General features: G+C 37.2%; 1 protein-coding gene across 5 annotated transcripts in view; it reads left to right on the top strand.

The window, feature by feature from the left end:
• Positions 1–27,048, top strand: part of AOX1 (aldehyde oxidase 1) — a 50,388-nt gene that overhangs the window by 12,409 nt on the left and 10,931 nt on the right. For all 5 annotated transcript variants that reach the window (XR_010832397.1, XM_066999561.1, XM_066999562.1 and 2 more), the window contains 24 exons: positions 346–490; positions 658–750; positions 3,686–3,837; positions 4,068–4,161; positions 6,736–6,845; positions 7,717–7,901; positions 9,094–9,259; positions 10,137–10,229; positions 12,140–12,309; positions 13,349–13,475; positions 13,606–13,728; positions 14,893–14,989; positions 15,863–15,987; positions 17,035–17,168; positions 17,852–17,939; positions 18,933–19,019; positions 20,699–20,890; positions 21,187–21,414; positions 22,197–22,292; positions 22,983–23,111; positions 23,612–23,686; positions 25,259–25,311; positions 25,909–26,023; positions 26,653–26,718. Coding sequence is in view for 4 of the 5 variants with exons in the window: in XM_066999561.1 (XP_066855662.1) it covers positions 346–490; positions 658–750; positions 3,686–3,837; positions 4,068–4,161; positions 6,736–6,845; positions 7,717–7,901; positions 9,094–9,259; positions 10,137–10,229; positions 12,140–12,309; positions 13,349–13,475; positions 13,606–13,728; positions 14,893–14,989; positions 15,863–15,987; positions 17,035–17,168; positions 17,852–17,939; positions 18,933–19,019; positions 20,699–20,890; positions 21,187–21,414; positions 22,197–22,292; positions 22,983–23,111; positions 23,612–23,686; positions 25,259–25,311; positions 25,909–26,023; positions 26,653–26,718 (2,943 nt within the window). In the remaining variant the exon portion in view is untranslated. The remainder of the gene's footprint in view (positions 1–345; positions 491–657; positions 751–3,685; positions 3,838–4,067; positions 4,162–6,735; positions 6,846–7,716; positions 7,902–9,093; positions 9,260–10,136; positions 10,230–12,139; positions 12,310–13,348; positions 13,476–13,605; positions 13,729–14,892; positions 14,990–15,862; positions 15,988–17,034; positions 17,169–17,851; positions 17,940–18,932; positions 19,020–20,698; positions 20,891–21,186; positions 21,415–22,196; positions 22,293–22,982; positions 23,112–23,611; positions 23,687–25,258; positions 25,312–25,908; positions 26,024–26,652; positions 26,719–27,048) is intronic.

The raw sequence follows: 27,048 nt of genomic DNA, 5'->3' as shown, positions 1-27,048 counted from the left end.
CTCCAAACAAAGGGTGCAAACACCTCCCTAAGTATTTTTAATTACTTTTTTATTAATTTCAGCAATTGCATGATCTACTTGAACTTTTGTTTATCTGTGGGCTATTTATTATATTTATGATCAGCCTGGTCTATCAGCCTATTGGACTTACAGTCAAAATTTAAAAAAATAACCAATGTGCAAAAGACCAGCCTAACAGTCCCCCTTCTGTGCATTTTTGAAGGATTAAGTAGAATTACCATATTTTAAGAACTTCTTTTTACTTCCAGTCTAATGTCATGTCTGTTAGACCCTGCCACCTGTCTCTGTGTCTAAATATGTAAATCTGCTATATTTCTCCATCAGAGAATGGCTGAAAATCAACCAAAAAGAACTCTGTTTTTTCACGGGGAACGAATGACATGGATTTCTCCTGTAAATTTAGATGAATTACTAGATCTGAAAGCTGCCTACCCCAAAGCACCTCTAGTTGTTGGGAACACCAATGTGGGTATGTATGATCTGAATGTCTTCTGTTGCCATTGTTTCAGCCTCCATGGGAGGAGTGGGACTATGTTTGTCATTCATTATATGTTTTTATCTGTAAGCTTAGGCTCCTCTATGTTGGAACTGCAGTTATGGAATAAGCATTTATGTCTGTGCCTTCCCATTTGGTAGGACCTGAGATGAAATTTGGAGGCATGTTCCATCCAGTTGTTATTTCTCCAGCAAGAATCCCGGATCTGAATGTGGTGAAGTGCACGGGTGATGGTCAGTAGACTTCTCTTTGTTTCAGACATGGGAGATTCCTCTGCAGTAGGGGATGCTACTCCATTCCATCATGCTGAAGGTGTGAAGTGCTGTACAATGATCTTGGCTCTCCAGTCATGCCTAAGCATGCTTGGCTGTTTCCTGGATCAAGGTGGCTGTCTGTAGCCACTGTCCCAGCACATAGTACAGTTTTATACCATGTTATGTTGCATAGCATAGAGAACCACAGAATGTTAACAACTTTGTACAATTGTCTACATTAGAAAAAAAAGTCTGTGATTCAACTGGGATAGCTAATTCGCATTAAATAATCTTGTTCTCAAACATAACAGCATTAATTATTACAAATTAATACCCTTGTACCTCAATTTATATGTTTAAGATCAGTACAGTGATTTTTTTCATATTGAAGGTAAACTAGGTTTTAGCTTTAAAATAAGTTCTATTTAATTTTGAAATAGCAACTAAAAATAGATTTTAAACTTCCTATAATAGCATAAATTAATTAAATATAAATTACATTGTGCATATTTACTGCTTAAGTTTTAAGGAAAATCAGGCCCTGTATCTGATGAAGGATACTTACTACATGCCTGAAGCCACATTTTTGAAGTGGGAAACTGTATTTGACGTTACTGTCATTGCATCTAGAACATCTTCTTCAGTTTGGTTCAGTCAGCCAGTTCCAGCCAACGATTAGTTTGTTCTTAGCTGAAAAATGGTTGGTAATTTAGAAGAAGCATGGAGAATGTTTATGGTTTCTTTTATTCTACAAATAATATCTAGTCATTGGAGTGTAAGGCTTATTCTAACACGAGAGAGATTCGGTTTAGTTTGCCAACCAGGAAGAGTATTTCCTCTCTTTAATTAGATTTCAATGCAGAGCATGTTTTGATTAAATTTTTATTTAAATACACAATTTTTAATATAGTTTTACTTAATAAAATCCAGTGAAAATTATTTCTCTTTTGAGTTATATTTTTAATTGAATTCAAGTTGGGAACTATAGGCCTGTCAGTTTGACCTCAGTGCCAGGAAAGCTCATGGAGCAGATTATCTTGAGGGTCATCACGCGGCACTTGCAGGGCGAGCAGGCGATCAGGCCCAGTCAGCATGGGTTTATGAAAGGCAGGTCCTGCTTGACGAACCTGATCTCCTTCTATGACCAAGTGACGCGCTTGGTGGATGAGGGAAAGGCTGTGGACGTGGTTTACCTTGACCTCAGTAAGGCTTTTGACACCGTTCCCCACAACATTCTCCTCAAGAAACTGGCTGCTCGGGGCTTGGACTGGCGTACGCTTCGCTGGGTTAGAAACTGGCTGGATAGCCGGGCCCAGAGAGTTGTGGTGAATGGAGTCAAATCTGGTTGGAGGCCGGTCACTAGTGGAGTCCCCCAGGGCTCGGTACTGGGGCCGGTCCTCTTTAATATCTTTATCGATGATCTGGATGAGGGGATCGAGTGCACCCTCAGTAAGTTTGCAGATGACACCAAGCTAAGTGCGTGTGTCGATCTGCTCGAGGGCAGGAAGGCTCTGCAGGAGGATCTGGATAGGCTGGAGCGATGGGCTGAGGTCAACTGTATGAAGTTCAACAAGGCCAAGTGCCGGGTCCTGCACCTGGGGCGCAACAACCCCAAGCAGAGCTACAGGCTGGGAGATGAGTGGCTGGAAAGCTGCCTGGCCGAGAGGGACCTGGGAGTATTGGTTGATAGTCGGCTGAATATGAGCCAGCAGTGTGCCCAGGTGGCCAAGAAGGCCAACAGCATCCTGGCCTGCATAAGAAGCAGTGTGGCCAGCAGGTCTAGGGAAGTGATTGTGCCCCTGTACTCGGCTCTGGTGAGGCCGCACCTCAAGTACTGTGTTCAGTTTTGGGCCCCTCGCTACAGGAAGGACATGGACGTGCTCGAGCGAGTCCAGAGAAGGGCGACCAAGCTGGTGAGGGGTCTGGAGAACAAGTCTTACGAGGAGCGGCTGAGGGAGCTGGGCTTGTTCAGCCTGAAGAAGAGGAGGCTCAGGGGCGACCTTATCGCTCTCTACAGTTACCTTAAAGGAGGCTGTAGCGAGGTGGGAGTTGGTCTGTTCTCCTACATGCCTGGTGACAGGACGAGGGGGAATGGGCGAAAGTTGCGACAGGGGAGTTTTAGGTTGGATGTTAGGAAGTACTTCTTTACCGAAAGGGTTATTAAGCATTGGAACGGGCGGCCAAGGGGGGTGGTGGAGTCAGCATCCCTGGAGGTCTTTAAAAGACGTTTAGATGTAGAGCTTAGCGATATGGTTTAGTGGAGTACTTAGTGTTAGGTCGGAGGTTGGACTCGATGATCTTGAGGTCTCTTCCAACCTAGAAATCTGTGATACTGTGATACAAGTTTCCATTCAGAAAATTCACACATTACATAAATGAAACCCATTAATAATTTTGAATTAAAAGTTTCTTTTTACCATTTTATAGTATTGAAAAATTTAAAAAGTATAGTCTTAATATAAAAATTTATCACTAATCTTTCTAGTGGGGGAAAAATACCGTATTCAGTGTTAGCATTACTTACTTTGTTGCAAATGCTACATTAGAAGAATAACTAGAATGTAAATAGTGTTTAAAATAGGAAGAGCCCATTGAAGCTGCCTCAACTTTGGATGAAACTTCACACAAACACTTTGACAAATTTGGTGCAAGTGAAGCAGCTGGAAGCAGACAACAGAGTTCCTTCCCTTTTTGTACACATGTTGAGCCATTAGCTCAACTTCATAATTTCATGAAACTTTACCCTCAGTCTCCTGAATTGAAAGGTCACAGTTCCTTTAATATGCAAAGGCCCTTCACCTTACATCTACCTGTATTGCACATGAACAGTCCTAACTCTACAGTCTGAACATAGTTTAAAACCCAGACAATAAAGCAATGCTCACATTACACTTTCGTAATATTTTGGTTACAGGATTAACTCTAGGAGCTGCCTGCAGCCTGTCTCTAGTTAAAGACATCTTGAGAAATGCAATCTCAAAGTTACCTGAGGAGAAGACAAAGATTTTCCGTGCTGTCTTGAAGCAATTAAGAACACTGGGTGGAGAACAGATAAGAAATGTTGCTGTATGTTGTCTGTCAATTAAAATGCCAATTGCATGTTGAACAAAACTATGTTGAATTGCTTCTGACCACATGTACAACTTGCATCTTTAATTGTCTTTAGTTGTTAATTTTCTATCAGTGCATCTTTTTGAGCTTTTAATATGCATAAACGTGTATAATCTTATTTATAATGACAGAACATGAAAATGTGAAGGCAGTGAAGAGAGGTGAGAATTTTTTTTTTCCCTAAGTCTTTAGGTGGAAACATTATAAGTCGAAAATCAACCTCAGACTTGAATCCTATTCTGGCAGCTAGCAACTGTATGCTTAATCTGGCTTTAAAAGGTAAGAGGAGATATCTTTTCTCTGTACTAGTGTCAGAGGTGCAGGATGCTACTGTATGGGGTGCAGGGGTGACTGGTGAGTGCTTGTTAAGGAACCCTTTTCCCACTCACATAGAAGATCATGTCTGCAAGAGAAGCAATTTGCTAAGTAAGAACATGTCAAAGATTCTCATGTCAAAGTAAGCATTCAGACCATCCAGATCATATGTACTTCTGTGGGCAGTGAATTGCCGAAAGCATTCATAAAACCTGGTAATCTGAGTTGTCTGTATACTACTTCCCCACCCCTCTGATAGGTAGTTTTCTCTTTAACTGATACTTGGCCCTGGTTTTTAAATTACCCTCTGGCCCTGACAGGAACTGTAGTTTCTTGTTCCTCACATGTACTTCCAATAAATACAGGAGCCACTAGTCCAGCACTTTTTTCCATGCCTATTTCTTCATTTTCTTTCCATCACTTGATACTCCCCTCAGATAGCTCCATTCCTTGTGTGCTACTTTACCATTGGAAGGGTGATGAAATATTGGTAGACTCGGCTGTCTGGTGGCTTGAAACTGCATGCTGTCCTCCTTTCCAGATGTCTTACGTCCTATTTTTGATTCTATGATTCTAAAACCTATTCTTGCCCTTGATCCAGAGTGTATGTTACCATTTCAGACCATGTAATATTTTACTCAGCACCATGAAATACATGTTATTTATGCATTTGCTTCTGAGCCAGGATTTCATGAAAGAGATAAATCATAGTTTTTTTGTGTATGATTTCCTTGATTTCTTCCTTCATAGTTAGCTATTGAAGTACAGAAATACCTGTCAGAATGTCATTCTGAAAAGTCAGTGTATACACATTTGCATCTCCTCACTCAACAATTCCAGTGACATGCCTGTTTATTTGAATGATGAATAGAATCACTGACTGATGCCTCTTTCTGTTAGCCTGGAAGAATTTTACTGCTGGAAGAGGATTTCAGGCATTTTCACAGGTTTTTAGTGTGTTTCCTTACCAATAAGTAGTCAGTGAAACATAGGAAATGTGGATTGTTTAAGAAAAGGAGGTTACAGAGACACTGTTTTTTCTTAGTATTTCTCTTAAATCATAGTGTAAAGGAAAATGCATTTTCCCAGATTCTGGCAGGCTCACAGGTGGGATTGGGCAATGTATATAAACCAAGTGTATTCTGGGTGCAATTGCAAAGGCAAAACACCAGAAATGTCAGTGCTGCTATTTTTAAGTGTTACTTTTCAGATTTACACTTCAGCAAAATAAAATTCCTGTACTAAAGTTTTGCTGTTACACTGGTTATGTTTTTTAGGAATGCAATTTTAATGCTAAGTGGTATTCTAGGATGAATAGACTACAGTGTCATCATCACATATAACATGAAAACATTAAGAAAGTAATCTTGCTGTAAAGCAACCAGTCTTACAGTATCAGGCTCACTGAATGTGAGAGGAATATTTTAATCTATGAACCTCTTAAAAATAGCACAGATGATTATCTGTTTGTACAAAGTTTTGGGATAGATCAGGGTTACTGTAAGACATGCATTGTCTAGTAATTACAAATCATATACTTAAAAATACAATGGACACCATAGGTAGCATGGACATGGAAGATTAGTAAACATATATATACATAAATACACATACCTTGATACCTTGATTTCATCTGATAAATGCACATGGTGGATCAGTGTGGATTTCCATCTGCACAATGTGTATTTTATACCTTTGTGTTTTTGCAGGATCACAATTCTACTTGACAGTTGCTTTGCTGGTATAGTTGCAGTCTTACTGGCAAAATGTCTTGAGCCAATGGAGCTTGTTTAATTAATATAATCAACTTTATGTGTTAAAATTTATATTGTATTTCCACTAGGAAGGCTTGCTAGCTTAACTGTGTAGTGATATTGGCGTAACTTATGTAGCATAGATGTTTAAGTGTTCAAAAAGCTCTTACAGATTTTGGTTCCTGATGTAATTTTGTCCTCTTCCCTTTTGAAAATTCCACCTTTTAATCTTACTTATCATAGAATGATAAACATAGCCACTTTTAGAATAATCTACCAAAAAGAGAAAGGAAAAGGCATTTGTTCCCTCTGGACACCTGGAACTGCTCAGTCTCAAGACAGACGCACACAAAAATAGTTTTGCGTTTTTGCAGCACATCTCTCTCATTCAGTGTTCTTACTCACTCCTTATACTTTAATAGAAAACATAGTGATGACAACAGCTGCAGAGATTTGGAATAGATTGACAGGAGCAGGGGAAGGGATCGTTGTTGCAATAGCATCAGAAGGGAAGATTACAGAATGGGGATAGTTCTCTGTGCCTTTTATTAGGATTCTGGTGTTATGATACTTTGAAAGGTAGAGCAATCATATATTTATAAAGCATACCACTGGTAGAGCATATTTATAGAGCATTACCACTGATAAGATGTTTTATAAACTCCAAAATTATTTACTCATGAAATATGCATGTATTTTTTGCCAATTAAAAAATGTTCAATGTATGTTAGTTGCACAATTGTACAGAAGTTTCTGGGTGTGGGATTTTTTATTTTTTTTTTAGGAAGAAAGAGGCGGATTCCTCTGAGTGATATTTTTGCAGATGGAGTTGGTAACAATACCATTATGCCAGAAGAGATCTTAGTCTCTGTCCATATTCCCCATTCTAGGAAGGTAAGTTACAAGTACATTTAGGTTTGCTTTAGGTAGAATTGCAGACTGTTAAATGAATAGCAGGAAGGGGGCATAATCCATATGTTTAAAGTAACAAAGTAACACTGTTACTGCTCACTTTCTGGATTCCTTACATTTGTTCCTGATAGTGTTGTACTATCTCCTGGTTTCAGCCAAAAAACACAACTCAGTAGGTAAATAGTGATATGTAGTGTGATATTCATACAAAAGTTTACTCTAAAATGATGAGGGCAATAACAATTACCAGTTCACTACAGAAACGGTTCTTGGACAAACTGTCATAGTCCTCATCCAAACAGGCTGCCCACACGTGGTATGGTTGGCATCAGGCAGGTAAAGCATTATCACCTTTTGAAGATTTTTTCTACGATTAGATAAGATTATACATGTGCTTTGTGCTTCTGTAAATGTTGCTGGACTGCGTAATAGTCTTTAACTGGTGTTGTTTGCAATGATGAGTATGTGATTTTGTAAAATAATTATGGGTGACGTTATCTGAGTGCTGAAGTCAGGCAATGCTTTGAAGCCTCTAAGCTTTTGGTCTTGTTATAAATGCAGCCCCACTATTCTTCTTCCCTCCACAAGATCCCTATCTTCTGTCTATCTACCATGAGAAAATTTAGTCATCTGAACTGCGTAGGTAATGGAAGATCAAAAAGAGACTGCTAGAACATCAAAGAAAGGTACAGCTACTGAAATATCAATGGAAGGAAGTGTATGGTCTTGAATGCTCAGGAAGTCGAATTTGTGCTGTTCATTTTGATTCTCTTGCCTCATGTAGTGTAAAAGCAAGTTCTGCTTTCAGATACTAATGTGTGCAGGTTATCCACTTCTGTCTGATCTTATTCAGGGAGAGTATATCTCTGCATTTCGACAAGCACCAAGGAGAGAAAATGCTCTCCCAACGACTAACGCTGGAATGAGAGTCCTTTTTGAAGAAGGTACAGACAAAATAAAGGATTTAAGCATTTTCTATGGAGGTGCTGCCTCAACCACTGTCTGTGCAAAAAAAACCTGTTGGACACTTATTGGAAGGTAAAATTTCTCAGTGTTTTCTACATCTCAGAATAAACGGATTTTGAGAGCTTGGTTGTATTTCCTTGCAGCATGAAAGCACATGGGAGATTTCAGTTACCTCACTTATGCCACACATGTTCAAGCAAATGGTCTGGTCAAGCCCAAACAATGACTTTTTAGGATCATTATGTTTTGGAGTCTGCACATGGGTGCAATTCCAGTGTGAAGTATGTAGAGAGATGTGAGATGTGAAGTATGTAGAGAGATGTGAGATTTGAGCTGTGAAATAAGCAGATGAGGTATACATAGTTGTGTACTTGTACAAAAGCATTGGGAGATGATGCTGGGTCCCATAGGTTTGATGATCCCCTAGCATCAGTGTTCCCAAGTCCTTCAGTTTGGCTCTGATAGATACAAGGAATGGAAATTTCAGATGTGCTCAAGAAACTTAGGAACACACGTCAGACCTTAACATTTTCAATATCTCGTCATCTACAAGATCATAATTTCTGATGTTCATCCCTGACATTTTTCTCCCCTTTGCAGCATCTTTCCAAGGCTTAGGGCACAAAATCTACAAATAATTCAAGCTCCATTTATCTAAACGGATCCCTTCCGGACTTTTTTTTTTTAACCAATTAATACACAACCATTTCACTAATTTTTTTTTTCTGCTTTATGTGCTTAAATTTATTCCAACAGATTTATATTCTGATATCTAGGGTTGTGTAACTATGGAGAATTAACTGTGTTTGAGATACTTCAAGGAAGGCCTTTTAAGAAAATGTGGAACAGCAATTGAGCATTAATCAGATCACTTAAAAGCATCTCCAGTTTGCACCAGTGTTGTTGTTCACTTTTCTTTAAATATAGGGCAGTATCTGTGGAACAATGGTAATCCATAAGAGTGTTAAATCAGTTTCAAAAATGTAATAGCTTTTTTGTTGTTGTTGTTTGTTTTTAAGAAAAGACTGGCATAAGACTTAATAATTCTGACTTAAGGGACCTCACTTCTGTGAGCAACATTGATCTACACTATTTTCAAAGTTGCAAGCCATCATTAAAATCAATAGTTTCATTGTAAGCAGGAGGGTACAAAGGTATTACTACAGTTGTGTGTGTGTTGATATATATATATATATATATATATATATAAAAATAATTATCTTGAGCTCTTGTCTGATGGTGTCTGCGTTATTCTTTTTGACAGATACTGGAATGAACAGATGCTCGATGAAGCTTCCAGATTAGTCCTTAAAGAAATAGCTCTTCCAGGCTCAGCCTGTGGTGGGAAAGTAGTAGAATATAAAAATACTTTGATAGTCAGTTTCTTCTACAGATTTTTCCTGGAAGTATTGCAGTCATTGAAAACAATGGTAAATTGATTTTTCATGTTTGCTTTTTTGCAAGCAAATGAAGTTTGTTGGTGGTGGTGGTTTTTTTTGCTATCTGTTAATGTTTGAGTATGTACAGTCTGCTAAATATTGTCCTTTTTGGGTTCAGATCCACATTACTTAAGTCCCAAAGAAACTGATGGAGAGGTGTCTGCTTAACTTTTATGTGCCTAAATATATTATATGTCCAAGGTAGCTTGTACATTAGGCTGTTAATAGTAAATAATAATAATAGTAAAAATTTGAGCAATATTAATGCAACAGTGTATCAATACTGATGTGTCAGTATCTTACCCCATCTTTCTGTAGTTCAAAAAGTAAATAAAATACATATAAACACTTTGAAAAGTAACTGTATGTGTTAAACCAACCCTCTTCCTTGTTTAAGTTGTTGAGTGGGAAAGGAGGAATCTAAAGTCTGATTGGCCTGATAAATTCTAGCTGTGATTTATTTATTTTTCTCTTCATCCATTCTTCTGAGGGAAACCATACCTGTTGCCTTTCTTTTCTGTATTACCATAAGCAATTTCTTCTGAATTACCGTTACTAGGTAATTTACTAGGAATGATTCTATGCCAGTTTTGGTTAGACTAAAGAAGGAAGGTCTTCTGACTATCCCTGCTTTATTTTGCTTACTTGAAACACACACATTTGTCAAATTTAATGTATTTTTAAATATCATTTAGTGAAATCTTAAAAATCTACATTCTTTTCAAATTGCCATTTTAGAGCCTAACTTGTGAGAGTCTTCAAGGAATTTTCTGTATAAAGAGCGTGTATTTAGTGATTTAGGTTCTTAGCTTTTTTTAGTTGTAACATTCATAATGTGAGTTTTAATAATAATTCACTTCCTCTTCAGGACCCTTGCCACAATCCTGGCATACCTATGGAATATGAGAGTGTCCTACAAGACTTCCAAACCAAAATGCCGCAGAGTATCCAAATATACCAGGCAAGTGATTTTATTTTAAGATTGTACTGTGGTGTGTAAGACTTGGTAAATAATAATAAAACTAGTTCAAGCATGATCCACACAGTGAAGCTCAGGTGTAAATTTTCCAAAGGACTGAGGACAACAGGCTCTGATTCCTTGTTTTTAAGTGTATCAAAACTGGAAAAACCCTGTCAGTAAAAATAGATTCATATGGATATTCTGACTTCTAAACAGTTCACAGAAGGTAAATATGCAAAACAAATTCCATTGTCAACATGTTTAAACTTGGTATATGGCAGTGTTCAACCCAATTGGAAAAATCTTGGACCAAGATCAAAGAGATTGAAAATCCCAAGAATATGTTAGTGTTCTTTTCTCGAAATATACTTTTCTTAGGCTCTCAGAGGGCTCTTAGCTCTTACTGTAGATTTAGGAAAGAAGATGAAGTTTATGGTGGCTATCTGCTTGAACGGGAGCCTTCAAGGAGAAGTCAGCAGTAGAGGGTAGCAAAGAACAACTCTTGGATTTTCTGAGTTTTTTTACAGCCCTTGTGACTAGATCTGGAAAACCCTGCAAGGGGTTTTGATCTTTTAATACCATTAATAAAGATGCAAGTAAAAATTTCAAGTTTTTAGAAACCTAAAGAAAATTCAAATGAAATGTAGGGAAACATTTTTGGTTTGATTTTAGATATTCTTTAGAATAACTTGTTAGTTCAAAATACTTAAATTTGCTCAAGTCGTTATCTCCAGCTTCAAAGAAAAGGCAGTGTAAACTTACCAATGGGACTAGGATCAAGGGAAGTAGTTTTCTGTGGCTTTCAACAATTTATACCTGAGCTACAAGAAAGTGACATAACAGAAATAGATGTATTTTTTTGTTATTTAGATTGGCTGGCACTGAGCAATAATAAAAGATTTAGAAACCCAGGAAATCTGTTTTGTCGCTTTAAATTTCTACCTAATTTATGTAAGTCTTTGTCTTCTGCCTGGACTTCTTCATCTGAACCTTATTACACTTTTAAAATTAGAGGGAAAAGAAGATGGGAAAAAAAAAAGCATATCCTGAAAGATAAATATGGGATAAAGTTGGGATGATTTTGCTGAGACAGCCATTTGAGGATCTTTAGTCATCAAGTGAAAAATGTCTGTTCTTGGCTTTGGGCTAATAGCAGAGAATGTGTCAAAGTGCAGGAGGGAGGAATGTGTAGCAGGAATGTCTGAGTGCTGGAACCTATAGGAGAAAATAGATTTTGAGATCAGAGTAAATCACTAGTTCTAAATGCAGAAAATGAAAAAGCTAGCAAGATCGCTGACAAACTGAAAAACTGGTTTGGGAGTGGACAACTATTAGTTGGCATGGCAGAATTATCTGGCAACAGTAAATGAACTTTAAGGAAAGACCTAGCAAAATAAGGTTAATAAGGCATGAAATTCATACACAGTTGCAAGGAAATCAAATTGAGAGGAAACATTGTCTCACGGATTTACATTGATTAGTTGCAGCATTTCACTGAGGAAGACAAATTCTAGGAACCATTGGAAATAGCTCAAACTGCAACACCACATGCTGCTAAAACACAGAACAGAAACTTGTGAGAGTAATTCAGAAAATTTTCAGAGCCTTGTGACACCAATCAATAATTAAAAAAAAAAAAAAGACTGATGTTTGTGTCACTTTGATGTAAATGATTAAGGAAAAAATACAAGTAGACAAACCTGTGTAATGCTCTTGGAATTGCTTGGAGAAGCAATTAAAAAAAAAAAAAGCTCAGGAGCATCAGTTGAGTCCTTCATCTGTTTTCAATATTGAACCAGAATAGGATAATATGAATAGTTTTCCTTCATCTGATTTTCTAATTAATATAAGAATAATGTGACAATTTTATTTTTTTTTAACTGTTTGGAGGGTTGTTTTTGATGGTACAGGATGTAGGTCAGAGTCAGTCTCCCCAGGATCCTGTGGGACGGCCTATAATGCACCAGTCTGGAATTAAGCATGCAACTGGCGAAGCAATTTACATTGATGACCTTCCTTCTGTGGATGGGGAGCTCTTCCTGGCGGTAGTCACTAGTTCCAGAGCTCATGCTAAGATTATGTAAGTGTTCAAAGTGTATCTGAAGAAAGTTACTAACGAAATAGTGTCTGGGATTTTTAGAGCAGACTAATGAAGTTCGATTACATATGTACAAAACAGCACACATGATACCCACACTGGCTCAGGTCCTGGAAGCAATACTGTCATTCCAGTAGAAGGCTCTGATTGGATTTATGTATTTTTCTATGTTATTGTCCTAATGAGGTTGAACTGTTTTTGGTAAATGAGCCAGCTTGCTTAGAGCTGACCTAGGAACCTCTACATAGAGCTGAGCTATACAGTACCAAGAGACACCTCAACTCAGCTTCAACAACATAGCTTTGAAATCTCAACTCTGTTACGAAAAAAGAATTGTTCAAAATGTAAGAAGTAACATTGCAATGTTGCAGCAACAAGGTAGCAAGGCTCAGGTAAGGACTTGTAGAAGAGGGAGATGGAAAGTTAAACGTATTTTGAAAGAAAATTGTTTTCACTTATGCTTTCATACTGATATACACACAGTTTGTTTAACATTAAGGTACCAGAATACACATATCCGCATTGTCTGCCCAGCATACAGGCACCAAGATGTGTACCCAGGTGCTGTGGTTGGGATTACTCATGATGACAGAGGACTGGCATTGCTAGTTAGAGTCCCCTGGCCTATTCTTAGGTTGGTAATAGTATGCTGAGTTTGGATATGTTCTTTTTGTACCATCTAGGAGCTGACATCCCCCTTTCATCTCTGTGAGACAGTAGTATTTCGTCAACTCTATACAGTGACTTTTATTAAACTGATGCAGTTCAGGCAGTCTAACAGGTCAATGATTTCCCTGTTATGTTTAGAGTATTTTCTAGAAATGGAACAAATCACTAGAGTCTTTAATTCCCTTTGACAGGCATTTCTTCCCATGCAGGGGGTAGCAGGAAAAGACATGTCTGAACCTATGTTCAGATTCTGGCAATACAAGAAACATACCTCTGTATTGTGTTCCCTGCCTATGTGCAACAGTTTAAAAAACTAATGCATTATACTTCTATCTTCCCACATCCCAATCAGGTCTGTAGATGCCTCAGAGGCTCTTAAGGGACCGGGTGTGTTCGATATCATAACAGCTAATGATGTACCTGCTACAAATGAGTTTCACTACTCCAGTGATCCGGAGATTATATTTGCAAGAGACAAGGTTTGAAAGCAATCTTTTTTTAAATTATTTTCTTAATTTCTATTGTTTTACTTCAGGTCTTTGTAATGGAATTTTACCTGCTGACTCTTAAATTTCTTTATCTTTTGCATGTGTGATGTGTATTTTATAGGTAATTTGTGTGGGTCAGATTGTTTGTGCTGTGGTTGCGGATTCAGATGTTCATGCCAAACAAGCTGCTGCAAAAGTGAAGATAAAATATGAAGTGCTGGAACCAGTGATCTTGACAATTGAGGTACTAATCACTTCTCTTTTCTATTGCTTTTTTGTTGTTTTATCTATTTAAGTAATGGAAGTGTTCCTCACTTGCTTTTTCAAATGTTTTTCTAAGCAAACAAAGTGAACATGAACATCCAATTAGGTAGTCTGTCAGTATCTCTGTAAATAACTTTTGAACCATTTGTCTAATTTTGGCTGCTTGTGATAGATAGCCAGTAGCCTCAAAGTATTAAGGTTCCACAGGTTTCATAATAACAAACATAAGGGTAGACAAGAACTCTTTTAATGACCCCAGTGAGAAGAAGGCAGTGAGCACTCTGGTTGTTTCTAATTCTTTTTGCAGCTACCGGCTGGTCAACCAGCATGTGTATATGGGCTGAACAATCAGCCTGATTATCTGTAGCATTTTCTGTCTGTTGATCAGTTAGCAAGCCAACAAAGTTAAGGTGAGATGTAGGAAATGTTGGAGGAATGTGTGGGAAAAGATGTTAAGGATATGGAATATCTTAGAAATGTGATGTGAGAGTTATAGGGGGGAATTAAATTTATGCTGGATTAAATGAGATGGATGGAAATAAGGAACAAAGGAAATATTAATGGGGAACTGGCATTAGCTCTGGTAGTCACTTTGACTTGTTTACATAATGTGTGTGGGGTGTAACAGAATAGTCATTCTGGTATAAAAATAGAAGTAGTCTCTTTTTAAAGACTGGAAAACTACTAAAATTCAATTACAGTCAAAACTCTCAAGGAAATCTTACTAAAAATAAAGCAAATCAAATGTAATAAATTCTACTTTTCTACTTAGTTTTTGTGATTTCTTTTCCTCTTAATGGTATTACTCTTTGGATGATGTGGTTGCATTCTTACTCTGGGCTCTCCAGGACACTTGCTAGGTGTGTGAAAGGGAAGAGTAGATTGAATAAACTGAATGCAGTTCCTTCAGAAACTGCTATGATCAGTAACAGGATACATCAGGAAAGAATTACTGTGACTGAATAGACAAACTCATCCCCCCCCAAAAATGGTAAAACAATGAAATGCAGTTGTTTGCTGGCTTTGGTAGCTGGTGACTCAGATCTCTGAAGAGAATGATATTCTTACTGAGAGTAAAATGCCATAATGAACTGAGAACCTTCAAAATACACTAAAAAAATGTTTCTCTTTTTCTCCACTGTAGGAAGCTATAAAGCACAACTCGTTCTTTGAGCCAAAAAGAAAATTAGAACAAGGAAATGTTGATCGGGCATTTGAAACTGTTGATGGTATACTTGAAGGTAAATTGCAGCATGTATGATGAGAAGTTGTCAGTATTGAGGCTTCCCAGTCCCTCATGTGCCGGTCTGATTTCTTCAGTGATACAATATACGGCTATAAGACCTGTGAAAGCTCTTGGTTGTCAGGAATAAAAGTGTGACTAAACCTAGTGATTTTGAGGTTCTACTGCTACATTCAAGTTTTCTTCATCCTTTGTCCTTGAGACAGAATAACGGAATAATTTAGGTTGGAAGGGGGTTGTCTAGTCCAACCTCATGCTCAAAGCAGTTCCTGTTAGAGCAAGGTACTAAGTGCCATGTTGTCAAGTTCTGAAAATCTCCAGGGGTGCAGATTCCACAGCCTCTACAAATAACTGTTCCAGTGTTTGACTACCTTTGTGGTGACCTTCTTTTCTTATAGTGAGTTGCAATTCCTTGTGTTCATCATTTCTCATCCTTCCACACTGCACCTCTGAGAACAATCTAGTTCTGTTTTCTCTAAACCCTCCCGTTAAGTAGTTGTAGACAGCAGTAAAATTTCCCCTTAATCCTTTTCTTATGGCTGAGTAAAATCAATTCTCTCAGCCTCTTGTTATACATCATGTGCTCCAGCCTCCCCATCATTGTCTTGACCTGGTCCACTACATTTATACTTTTTTTAATTTAATACTGTCAACGTTTGTAGTCAACATTGCTCTGCTATTATTCAAGTTCTGTTGATGTCAATGGAACAATATCATTTAAACCTGCAAAGAGTTTGATTTGTGTTTTTATTTTAAATGTTGTTCCTTCACACAAGATGCATCAGTAGATTTGACACTGAGTACCATAATTTATGTGATGATGGACAGGTTTTTTTTTCTGGTAACACTTGTGGTTTTCTCTTTGGATTAGGGGAGGTTCACGTTGGGGGACAGGAACACTTTTACATGGAGACTCAGAGTGTCCTTGCTATTCCAAGAGGAGAGGATAAAGAAATGGATGTGTTTGTGTCAACACAGCATCCAGCATTTATCCAGGTAATATAGAGCATTCTCAGAGAAAGTGGTTGAACCTGTGACAGTTGAGTTCTGAGTGTGGTTTACAAATCAGTCTTACCAATTTAGAAACAGTGGGAGCATAAAGTTGCACATCTGGATTATGCAACAGGAGCTACTTTGTAGTACTGCAGTATAATGATGTACACTGACCACTCTGCTGTGAGGTTGAGGAGGAAGTAAAAGTCTCTCATTCCACTTTAAACAAAGTATATCATGCCCCACTAATATATGTGTGAGAAACTCCTTGGGGAGTGCCGAGGATCCTTCATCTCCATTAGCTTCTATTGAGATCAGGAGCAGTCAGCACCCTGCAGAGTCAGAGTCTGCTGAGGGAGTAAAGTAACTCAAATAGTTGTAGGAAAGACTGCTGTTCCATGCCAAAATGGTAAAGCAAACTCTGACATAATGTATGGTCTGTATAGCAGTAGCTATGGTGAATGAAATTGGTAGTATTTCAGAGCAAACACTGGTATTTTGTGTTCAAAGCACTTTTATTTCCATTACCATATGCTGCTAATAGCCAAGAAGCATGAAGAACTTTCTGTCTGAGAAGATGATGAATATTACAGATTTCAAGCAAGAATGTTCCAGACACTAACAAGATATTAGCTTATTTAAAATATATATATTTATTAAAATTAAAAATTATACTCAAATTTATGCTTTTATTAATACAAATAATTAAACTAATAACATTTTCTTGTATATGAAGTTTCTCACATTTTACATAATTAAATCCAAGTGTATATTCTTCACTTCTGTCCATGGCCCTTTGACAGTATCCATGGCAGACATTTTGAATGCAAACACTGTTGAGTGTTTCTTGTTCTCTTTGCTTGTTTTTTAACTTGAGATAAGGGAAAAATCTTATAAGCTGATTTATTAAAACAAAACGAAACAAAAAAAAACACATCTACGTAACCCTTTTCTAGAAAAAAATATTTTTAGAATACTAACTTGCAGGCTCAGTTGGAGCTGAAAGTGGGTCCTGGTAACTGGTGTAAAAGCTGAAAACTGTTTTTACAGGAGATGGTAGCTGCAAGTTTAGGTGTTCCAGCCAACAGGATCATGTGCCATGTTAAACGAGTTGGTGGAGCTTTTGGTGGGAAAATCCTGAAATCTGGTTTACTGGCATCAGTTGCTGCAGTGGCAGCAAACAAGTAGGTGTGATGTATGTGTATTGGGATATGAAGAGAAAATTGGGTGAAGAAGTTTTACATCTTGTCTAAAATGCTTTCTCCTTCCCCAAAGTTGCTAGCTAAAGAATCATAAAATCCTGACTGTTTACATTTTGTGAGACTGTTTAATATATTTGTTTGCTTTGTTTTGTTAGACTGCTTAAGTTGCAGTAAGCAGCTCTAGCCTCATCTAAGATGAAGGGACTTGAGGAAACTGCGGGTAGTATAAGCTAGAAATATTCTTGAAATGACTGACCGTTTTAAAAGGACTAGTCCCTAAACGCTGAAGCTTTGTATATACATTCAAACCATGACAACCATCGAGAAGTGAACTTCTGGATCTTGCTATACCAGTGGAAGACTTCATCAGTAGAACTTCTATTAGGTCACTTTGGTTCAGTCTTAAAATTGAAATGACAATTTTTTCTTCAGAAATTTGCACTGAGTTATGTCGTTGGCTTTCAAGATGTAAAATAAAAATACAGATATGATTGTAGCTGTAAAATGATATGAACTCAGGACATAGCCTTAAGCATAGCCTACTAAAATTAATTTTGATCTGAACGCATGCTTACATCTGGATTCATAATGAATAGAACACATTAATATTGTTAATAGCATCTCTCATTTTGTCTGAAAACCTCATTTTTCTTTTGTTAATTTAGAACTAACAGAGCTGTCCGTCTTATTCTGAGTCGGGGGGATGATATGTTAATTACTGGTGGCCGACATCCTTTTATTGGCAAGTATAAAGTGAGTGCCACAAGAACTGAGTGAAAAAACACCTGTTCATATTCCGTGAATAAGGATTTCAGTGTTACTGGTTAATATTTGTTCTACTAATTAAAATAATTTTAAAACTATTAGCCAAGAAACCAAGAGATAAAGTTGTTTTACAACCTGTCTCTGCTTCTGCTTCTAACTCTGCATGGTTTTGTTTTGTTTTCTGCTCCATTCCTGTCCTTCTCCTTTTATAGCTCTTTCTGTCTTTCTTCCTGGGAACTGGAAGGCAAGCTAGCTTAGACTTCTTCTGCAAAGTTTTATTTTTAACCCTCCATATGGTTAAGTTCACAAAAAGGAGCAGCTAGTTTTTTCACAGAAACAGTGAGTACAGGAAAAGTTACCATAAGGAAGAAATTTTTCTCTTCCCTGCTCATGCACTGTCATGTCACAACAATTCGTTAGGTTAAGTTTTGTCTCCTTTTCTATCTCTAATACATAGGAAAAGTAAAAGGGGTTGTATAAGATATATCCCTGAAGATGAAAATGAGCTGTAGCTCATGATGAGAATTCAGCAGCTATCATTAATCTCAACAGCTGAAAAGAGATGTAAAATAAACATAACATTTTTTTCATTAAGACAAGCAAATGTCATGCTGCAATTGCCATCTATTCTTATAGTTAGAGAGGGATTTGACTTTGTCTACAGTGAACATTCCTAGATGACACAGCCATCTGTTGAGCAACACACAGGAAGCCACTGAGTTTCTCTGCTTCTTCCTTCCCCAGCGGGCTTCTTGTATGCCGTACCTATAAGGATCACAGATGTCGGTTAGGAAAACCAATAGCTTAGGAACATACTTTCGTTTTCTCTTGCCCTTTTACTGTTTAAGTGAATGTTTCTCAGAAATTAACCATGCACTATGAGCCTGATGGAGTGGCTTATATTCATTTGCAAAATACACAAGCACTCAGGAAATAAATGAATGTCAAAAATCTAAGAAGGTTATTGTTGATTCATTGTAGGTTGGCTTCATGAATGATGGAAGGATCAGAGCTGTGGATGCCAAATATTACATTAATGGAGGATGCACCCCTGATGAATCTGTCCTGGTAAGGATTTTATAAGCTGATGAATCTTAAAACATGAAGGAATCATTAGATGGAAAATGACAAATGCCATATTTCTTTGCACAGGTATAGTGTTACTCATACAGTCTTTTGCTGTAAGGACTGCGTGTTGCTGGAAGATCTACACCTAGCAGTTTACCTTTCCTTATTCAGTTCAGTGAAGTGCTATACTTCTTTTTGGTATTTTTCTACACATTCACTTCATGCATGGTTTCTCAGGCTTATTTTCCTATTACACACATCAGATAACAATATGTTCCTTTTAAAATACATAGTACATACATTTGTGCCTGGCTAAAGTTTTGTGTCTACAAAGCTGAGAAGACCTTCCCTAGTCTTCAGAAAATAATCACAGTGATAGTTGTCCTATTACTGGCTCTATCCATTTCTGTACTGGGTCTGCATGTAACATGCTGTATACATCAGTTCCTTACTTATAGGTCTGCAAAGTAAAAAATGTCACTTGCTTTAATATCATTCACTAGATATTTGTGCTTGCATAGGCTATTTTAGCAGTAAGTGAAACATTTTTTTTTGAGGTTACTGCCTCTCTGGGTTACGGCCCTGCCTACAGGTATTTTCTGTGCTCTGAAATCTGTCAGTGCAACTGTCTATACTATTGCTGCCTAGCTTGTTTCTGAAAAAATGACCTGCTTTAGGAAAGTAATCCATGATTAAAAGCATCAAGATTAGAATAGACATTTCTGGGAAGAAACTTTGGCATAGGTTAGAAATGTAATACAACTACATAACAAGTCTATAATGGTTGTTGTAGTAACAACAAAAACATGCCACCTGTTTTTATGCCACAAATTACACTTCAACTTACATTTTTTTAAGTGAAAAATTACCATTATATGACACAATTCGTCTGCAGTTATTACAACAAAACTCTTTTCAGTTGTTTATATACAGAAATATTTTGGAGTTTACTGTTTAAAGCTCGGTAAAAACAGTAGGAATATAGGGTTAAATTTACCATTCTGAGAAGTCTACTTAATATTGAAAAGAGGCAGTGACCTCATCATGAGGCATCAAAACATTTTTAACTTATTTTAATACTGAGTCCTAGAAACTAATTTAGAGATACCTAATACAGGATTTCCCTTTTCTTGTGTTGTTGTCTGTCACATGAAACCTCTTAAAAGCAACTAGACAAACAAAACCCACACATAAGAACCAGAAGACACAATAGACCATAGAATATATGTTTTCTGGTGGAACTAAGCCCTAACTGTGAATTTTCATATGACGTGATAATTCAGAATGCTTTCATCAGTTCCTTTCACAGCTCCTGTTGCTTTAAATCTAGTCTGCTTGTTTTTAGTTCTATATGACTTTTGATATCAAAGTAGGAGCAAAACCAATCTTAAAAAGAATGAATTAACAGTTTAATCTTTACCAAGCAGCTACTGACACTCAACTACTAGTAATATCAGCTGTGTTCTGTGAGTATCAGAAGAACTGAAATGTACTATGCTACTTGAGAAATCAGTGGAAAAAATGTGTGTCAATCATTAGTAGTAAAATTACTTACAGAAACATGATTTTAAAGCTAATTGTGTCAAGTTAGTTCTTTTTGAGATGAGTAAGATTTAAATGTGCATCTGAAAGAAGCACTGTTCTAACATTTAATTATACCTGCTTGTTCCATATTTCAGGTAGCAGAAGTATCCTTATTAAAAATGGACAATGCATACAAGATTCCCAACTTGAGATGCTGGGCTTACGCCTGCAAAACAAACTTGCCATCAAACACAGCATTCCGAGGGTTTGGCTTTCCCCAGTCAGCACTGGTGACGGAAACTTGGATAACAGACATTGCAGATAAAACTGGTTTATCACCAGAAAAGGTGACAATATAAAAGCATCTCCTCTCCTGAAATGACATCTGTGAAGTTAAAAATCCTTTGGATTAGCTCAAGTCATTTCTAAATCAAACATAATTTGTGCTAAAATTCTTTTTTCTTAATAATGTCTGATTTCTGCGTGAGTAGCATGCTCCTGCAAACTGAACCAAAGTGGTAACCGTTCAAAAAATATACAATAATCTAGACTAGTTGTCCTCTAGCCCCCTCCCCCCCCCCCAAATGGTCAGTCTGCCTATAATATGATTGGATTGTGGTATCTGTTAATCTTATTATTTCAGATTAGGGAAATAAATATGTATAAGGAGGATGAGCAGACACCCTTCAAACAAAAGCTTGATCCACAAAACTTAATACGGTGTTGGAACGAATGTGTGGAGAAATCTGCATACCACAGTAGGAAAACAGCTGTCAAGGAATTTAACAAACAAAATTACTGGAAGAAAAAAGGGATTGCCATTGTTCCAATGAAGTTTCCATTTGGACTAGGCACACGTTATCTTTCTCAGGTTAGTTTCTTTAAAGAAAAAATGAGCTAAACTTTCATCCATAGAAGATTGCAGCTACTCTACTTTAAAATACAAAAGTGTTATCTTTCTACTTCTGGAAAACTATTGTCCTCCTGATGGTTGTTCCCAGGAGGGTACGCTAGCTTCTAGCTGTCTTCAGTCTGAGGTCAAAGTTGTTTGGTCTTCAGGACCCAGGCAGCTTAGACCCTGCCTACTTAAAGGCCAGCTCCATCTCTTGTGATGTGGTATAGTTGAAGGACTTTAATGAAGAGTATTTTAGGACTGATGACAAAAATATTATTGGATAAATTGTCCACTTTAGAAATAGCTCTGAGCTTACTCTTTCTGATCATGGAGTTACTATGGGAGGTTGTTCTTAGACTTAATCCTTTCACATCATCAAAGAGTAAATTTAAGAAAGAAAAAGAGGGCAGTAGTATTTTTGGTCTATGTATTTTGTTTAATGTAGCTGTTCAGGAGATGAAATTTGCAGCTATTTGCATCTACAGCCATTAATAAGGGAGGTCTTGCAGCTTCTTTTGGAACCATTGAGGTTCTGTTGCCAGGTCCAGTTTTATGTGAGGATCTAGCAACAGGAAAAGCAGACCTCCAAAGATGTGTATTGTTTTGTTTTGAAGCTTATTATAGAGGAAGAGCAGGGACTAACATTCCAAATTTCACTTGCTATTCAAAAGCATTATACAAAAAAGCCTTTATTTTTTGATCCATTAATTTATCACTACATACAAAACTTTTTTTGTTTTGTTTTGTTTTGGTTTTAGGCTGCTGCTCTTGTTCATATTTATACAGATGGGTCTGTGCTTTTGACACATGGTGGAATTGAATTGGGACAGGGTATTCATACAAAAATGATCCAGGTAACAGATTATTCAAACAAATATTACCTTGTGCTTTATCTGTTGTATAGATAAAGAGTAGGAAGATTATCTTCTTGGTTATTTAGTCTACCAGTAGGACAGTTCCTTCATCAGCATAGCCACTGCTGCTTTGCATCGATAGAGTTAAAAAGCAAAGATGCTCTCTTAAAGAGTTATAGGGACAGCAGGAGGAGGAATTTTTTTTTTTAATTATTCCAGTTATATGTGAAGAGGCTTATTAGAAATAAGATATTTTGGGTCTGGTCCCATATAACCCATGGTAAAAATAAATAAATGAAGACAGTCTCTATTCAGATTATCTATTTTATTATCATCTTTGTTGAACTGATAATTGAGACATGATCTGTAAAGATAATTCTGAAGTTGAGGAAAGCTTGGGATCTGGGAATGCGTAATTTGCCCTAAGTCATACAGGATTTGAGCAGCAAAATCTGGGACTGAATGTTGGACTCCAGAATCTCAGTCCAGAGTTTGAGTGCAGTGAAAACATTGCTTTTTAGTTCTGCATCTTTGTACTGACAAACGTGGCAGAATGATTACAGCTGGAAGTTAGAAGAGGATTTGCTAAAACATTATCTTTCCTAGTATTGCTGACTTCTAGGAAGTACTGGGGAGCAGTTGGAATGTTTGGAATGTTTCTGAAACAGTATATTCTGCTTCCTGAAACAGGTTGCTAGTAGAGAATTGAACATTCCCATGTCATATATTCACTTCCGTGAAACAAGCACAACAACTGTTCCTAATGCATGTGCTTCAGTTGGGTCTGCAGGGACAGATGTCAATGGCATGGCTGTGAAGGTAAAAAGTTTAGCCTAACAAAACACCCTGTTCTTCATGGTATTTAATACCTGCCAGACTTTAAGTATTAGTGATCCCATGGAAAATGCTTGAGATTACTAACAATACCACTGGAGATTGCCAAGAAGAAACATGAATTGTTGGTAACTTCTCTGTAATGGTGCTTATGAAGTTCCAGAATGTGACCTGAAATTTCCCCTTGAAAGGCTTATGTTTGACCAAATCCTTGCTTCATCAGACAGAAGCTAACTAGTCCTATACAAATCCTACATTATGTTCCTGTTCTAAACCCAATTCATATTGATTCCAACTCTTGTAACTCATGCCTTTATAAGGTTTGTGTTTATGCAGTTAAAATGGCATGTCCTGCCATACTTTTTCTAAGATGACAGTGAAGCATATATTAACGAAATACTATGCAGAGCATACCTTAAATAGTACTTTATGTGCCAAACTTGTGTTCTTTAATTTTCTGTTACTTTATTCTGACTTCTCGTCAGGATGCTTGCCAAACCCTTATGAAACGCTTGCAGCCTATTATCAACAAGAACCCAAAAGGAAACTGGAATGATTGGGTGAGAGACATGAATCCTACTAAATGTGTTTTTGTGTTTGCAGAAACTATGACATATGGATTGTTGTCTATTGGTCTTCTCAGCCTGATAATCTCAAAGATAAAAGCTGCATAAATAGGTTGATTCACAGAGTATTTGAGATGTAGGTAGTTTGTTTAGATATCCCCAGATCATATCTAGTTTGTTTTAACAATCCCCAGATCATATCTAGTTGGAAAGGAGGGGAAGCTATCTGTGAAGGCACATTTGGAGGTACTGAAGTTTTTAAGATACAAAAAATACCAGCTTGTGTAGTAATGTGGCCAACCCCAGTTTGCGCTCAGAGAAACTATTGCAAAAAGATTGTCAGGTGTACAGTGTTGGTTTTCCTTCATGGTTTTTCTTTATTTTTACCAAATCACTAAACAGAAGCATTCTCAACCTCATCCTTCCATTTGCCTGCTACTCACAGTGTATTATAGAACCGGGGAAAAAAAAAAAAGTATCAGGAATGCTTGTTCCCATTGCTACAATATGTAATTCATTATACTATCAGTTACATTTGCAGTAAGGTAGTACAGAAGTAGTGCTAAAGCACTACTAAAGCTAAATTTATATTAATAGCTTCTGTCTGGTGCCCTCTTGAAATGGGAATAGAATTTTAAGACAAGACCTTTTCTTAACTAAAAGTTGTCTGCTCTATCACCTTTTTCTATAAAGATATGGCTGTGAATCTAGCTGCATTGGTATGTTAGAGGAAAGCCTGTTTGTTACTTCTGCTTACTCAGTATTACTTGATATCACCAGCCTAATGAAAATGACAATCCCTACCTTGAGGCATTTACAGATCCAATGTGTTAGGGTGTTTCTGTTCAAGGGATTAAATACAGTAGCAACTGCAAAAAATGTAAATACTTTCTTGTTAGTATTAATTCCTAGCAGTAGCAATTAATGTTGGAATACATGTGGTAGCTTTGTAACTGACAGCTATGTATGTAAAATAAAATCCATCACTTCTCTAATAGGTGCCAAATCAGCTTGGATAATTCAGACGTACTCAAAATATTAGAAGAAATAGCTGACGTAAGAATTAATGTTAATCTATGTAGAGAAATAATTTTATGTCTTGCAAAGTCAGTAAATTGTAATTAATATATTAAAGAACTTGACTTGTAAACTACATAAATCTGACAGGAGAGTCACTGAAAGGAAGTAGATTTAGGACTTCATACTTCATTTTTAAGCCACTGGCAGAAGAACACTGTAAAGAGCATTTCTCTTGTCAGCTGTCATTTTTCTGCAGATAGGTCATGCAGATCTTTTGTCTCAGTGACATATCACCCAGATCTGTTCAATTGACAAAGACGAACCCATTTTATTCAACCTGAGCAGGAAAATCAAGCGGGACCCTTTCTGACTCTAGTGTTACCATTCAGTAAGAATTACCCCTGTTGACAGGTCTATTCCTGAAAGAATTACCAAAAGAATTGAGGTTGCTTTTCCAAAGGCAGTTTAGTTCTACAGTCTTAAGGGATCATGTGCAACTGAATGTCTGTTTCCTTGGCTTACCACAAAACATGCTATATTTTACAGATCAAAGAAGCTTTTGAACAGAGTGTGAGTCTTTCAGCTACTGGTTACTTTAGGTAAAGTTATTTTTGTTCTTTTAAAATGCACGGGTTATAAAAAATAAATACCAGGACTATTTCTGAAAATACCAATTCAGTAGATAGAACATCCTGTCCAATTGTTCTTCTTAATAGTTCAGCTTATATTTTATGTAAGTCCTGATCTGTGAAGGGGTTGGGATATAAAGTTCAAGTGATAATTTATGTCTGGCCCTTTGTGGAGACTCTAGAAAGCATCAAGAGAATATTTCATCCCATATTTGGTCCATGATTCTTCCATTACAAAACCAAGAAGCATTGAGGAAGTGACTGCTGCACATAACAGCAAGCGTGTAAATTGGGATATAGTTTGTTTACTGAAGCTATTTTGCTATAAACTATAAATTTTGTTGTACTACACCTTATTTACATTTTTCTCCCTAAAACATGATCACACTGAGTTGCACAACGGGGGAGGAAAATAAGTGATAGCACCAGAACATGCATTTGGAATTGGCAACCAGGTGCACCTGTTATTTTAGATTTCACTTGAGATAAGTTAAGACTTTCACGTGCTCTTCTGCTTTGTTGTGATACAAACATTCATTAGTCATTGTGGACTTATTCTTCCATCAGAGGTTACAATGAAAACATGGATTGGGAGAAAGGGGAAGGACAGCCATTCACATACTTTCTTTATGGAGCTGCTTGTTCAGAGGTTGAAATTAACTGTTTAACAGGAGATCACAAGGTAATAACTGAGTATTATTTAAGTTTGGAAATAATGTGAATGATGTTCCTCTAAACTTGTTTGCATCACTGGATGCTCCAACAACCATTCAGGTTTTGCATGAATAAGTCACCTGTTTTCATATGTTAATATATATGTCAATAATATGAATGCAAATGAGAAGTGGAGCAGAATGACAGCTATGCAACGTCAGCTGGTTTCTGGCACATCTGTATTAATGTTATACAGGTTCACCTTTTGGGTTGCAGCAGACACCTGATGTTCTCTGTCTGTTCTCTCCTTGTTAGTAAGCAAATTACAGCAGAATGAAATACTGTATTTCTAGGCTCTTTACCATCTAGACAGGTAGATGTCATAGCATGCTGATCATACACCCACTATGTGTACTTATTTCCTTGTGAAACGTGAAAAATCTGAAAAGACTAGCTGAGACTAAAATTCCATTAAAACTGTGACAATCCCATTTTGCTTGTAATGGGATATTGGAAATTACTCAAATTGTGTGTGTGGAGGGGCATATGTTTAAGTCCATATTATTCCACTGAGTAGTAACTGTAACCCATATTGTGTTCTAATGCCTCTACAATGTCCATCTCTCTCAGTAATATGACATTGAATTTTATTGACAGAACCTCCGAACAGACATTGTTATGGACATCGGGTGCAGCATAAATCCAGCTGTGGATATAGGACAGGTATGTGCCAAGAATTTCTTGCTGTCTTATTTCTATTTAACTGATAGTCTTATCTGAAGTGAATATTACCTCATCACAGAATCATAGAATCAGAAATTACAGAATCACAGAATCGTCTAGGTTGGAAGAGACCTCCAAGATCATCTAGTCCAACCTCAGCCCTAACACTAACAAGTCCTCCACTAAACCATATCACTAAGGGCTCTAAATCTAAACATCTTTTAAAGACCTCCAGGGATGGTGACTCAACCACCTCCCTTGGCAGTCCATTCCAATGCCTAACAACCCCTTCAGTAAAGAAGTTCTTCATAACATCCAACCTAAACCTCC

The sequence above is a fragment of the Anser cygnoides genome, chromosome 6, assembly GCF_040182565.1.
Source record: "Anser cygnoides isolate HZ-2024a breed goose chromosome 6, Taihu_goose_T2T_genome, whole genome shotgun sequence".
Classification (NCBI taxonomy): Eukaryota; Metazoa; Chordata; class Aves; order Anseriformes; family Anatidae; genus Anser; species Anser cygnoides.
Note: the sequence above shows the minus strand (reverse complement) of the source record. Positions and strands in the feature narration are given on the sequence as shown.